The 2,046-nt window shown below is 56.5% G+C and overlaps 1 protein-coding gene across 1 annotated transcript; it reads left to right on the forward strand.

Annotated features, from left to right (window-relative positions):
• Positions 1-216: 216 nt before the first annotated feature.
• GSX2 (GS homeobox 2) lies at positions 217-1,223 on the forward strand. Its single transcript, XM_032686012.1, has 2 exons — positions 217-673; positions 883-1,223. Exons 1-2 carry the CDS (start codon positions 217-219, stop codon positions 1,221-1,223), a joined length of 798 nt encoding a protein of 265 aa, XP_032541903.1.
• Positions 1,224-2,046: the final 823 nt, after the last annotated feature.

Genomic DNA, 2,046 nt, shown 5'->3' on the forward strand with positions numbered 1-2,046 from the left:
AGGCTTTCAGCCATCACGTGTTTAAATAGTTGATATAAAACCCCGGCGCAGGGGATCCAGGCGGGGGAACTTTAAGACCAGCCCTCTCCAGGGACCCTTTTGTTCAGCTCTCAAACATAAGCACCTTCTCGACTCGCCAGGACTTCAGTGGCAACTTGGCCAAGCAGGAAAATCCCGACTTTCGGAGAGCCGTCCCCGGCCTCGCAGCCCTCCGCAATGTCCCGCTCCTTCTACGTCGACTCCTTAATCATCAAAGACTCCTCGAGGCCGGCTCCGTCCCTGCCTGAGCATCATCACGGCCAGGACTTCTTCATCCCTCTCAGCATGCCTTCTCCCCTCGTCATGTCGGTGTCGGGCCCGGGCTGCCCGTCCCGAAAGAGCGGCGCCTTCTGCGTGTGCCCGCTCTGCGTCACCTCGCACCTGCACTCCTCCCGTGGCGGCAGCGGCGGCGGCGGGGCCATCCCTCTGCTCAAGAGCCAGTTCCCCACCGCCGCAGGCGAGGCCCAGTGCTGCCCGCGGACCGGCCACGCTCACCACCCGCCGCAGCACCCGCCGCCCGCCGCCTCGGTGCCCGCCGCCGCAGCCCTGGGACACCCTACGCATCACCCACCTGCCTGCGCCGCCACCACCTACAGCGTCAGCGACCCCCGGAGGTTTCACTGCCTCGGCATGGGTAGGAGCCCTGCGGCCGCCGGGGAAGGGGGGGCAGTGGGAGAAGGGGGTCCCCCGAGGGAAAGCGGCTGCCCCTGGTCGGAAAGCAGAGGGAGAATGTCTTTTCTCCTTCCCTCTCTCTTTCTCCCTCTCTCTCTTTCTCTCTCTCTCCCTCTTCCCCTTTCCCCCGTTCCCCCGTCACGCTGAAGTTCGCGCTTCTCTCCCATCCAGGAGGGTCCGAATCCAGCCAAATTCAAAACGGGAAGCGTATGAGGACAGCTTTTACTAGCACTCAGCTCTTGGAGTTGGAGAGGGAATTCTCCTCCAACATGTACCTGTCCCGGCTGCGGAGGATCGAGATAGCCACGTACCTGAACCTGTCCGAGAAGCAAGTGAAAATCTGGTTCCAAAACAGGAGGGTGAAGCACAAGAAAGAAGGTAAAGGCACCCAGCGAAACTCGCACGGGGGCTGCAAGTGCAGCACAAGCCAGGGGCATTACCCCCGGTCGGAGGACGAAGAGTCTCTATCCCCCTCATCGGCTACAGAGGATAAAGAGGTCTCCCCGTTATGAGCCCGGCTCGGAGTTCCGCTGCCGCCGCCGGGTCCCAGCCCGGAGCGAGGTGGCGGCACGGCGGCTCACCTGGCACCTCTGCCCAGGGACGGCAGCCCACTAACCTGCCCTCCCTGGCCCTCGCCAGGGAGATTAACTGTCATCCCTTTGCAGTAATAGAAAGAGATATATAAATATATTTTCGGAATGTAAATGTTTTAGTCGTGAGAGTTCAACTAAAACGTTATTTATGTAACCCCAGGACAGAGCACCTGCTCTTCCTAACATGTAACATGGGACAAGACTCGCATGGCCCAGGGTGCCTTCCTCCATCTGCCCCCAAGCAATTTAAAGGCAAAAAACAAACGCATTTAGAACCTATAAGCGAGGCATCAAAAACTGAAAAGCAAACTAAAACCTGTAGAGAACTTTCTGGGCGGACTTCTTAACAAAAATAAGAAAAGACATAAAGATCGGTCGTTTGGGTTTGGAACGGCTGTTTGTCTCTGAATAGTTTTATATAAAAATTATATTTATATTTATTTAAATAAATGAGATCAGACGAGAATTTAATTTTTTCTTCTTATCCCCCCACACCCACCTCCACCTCCAAGCACCAGCCCAGTCCCAGCAGCGAAGGGGACTGGCTGGGGCAAGGTGCGTTTCTTCACAGTCCTTTGTACGGTGAAAGCATCGCTGTATATGTGTCAGATCTCCGTAAAGAGCAAAAATAAAAGCCATCGGCTACTAACAGGAATATGTTTTCTCTTCCCCTGCGACTCGGGCCGGCTGCGAGGTAGAGAAGTGGGGGGGGGGACTCCGCTCCAGCCGGAATGCAAATGCA

The sequence above is a fragment of the Chiroxiphia lanceolata genome, chromosome 4, assembly GCF_009829145.1.
Source record: "Chiroxiphia lanceolata isolate bChiLan1 chromosome 4, bChiLan1.pri, whole genome shotgun sequence".
Classification (NCBI taxonomy): domain Eukaryota; kingdom Metazoa; phylum Chordata; class Aves; order Passeriformes; family Pipridae; genus Chiroxiphia; species Chiroxiphia lanceolata.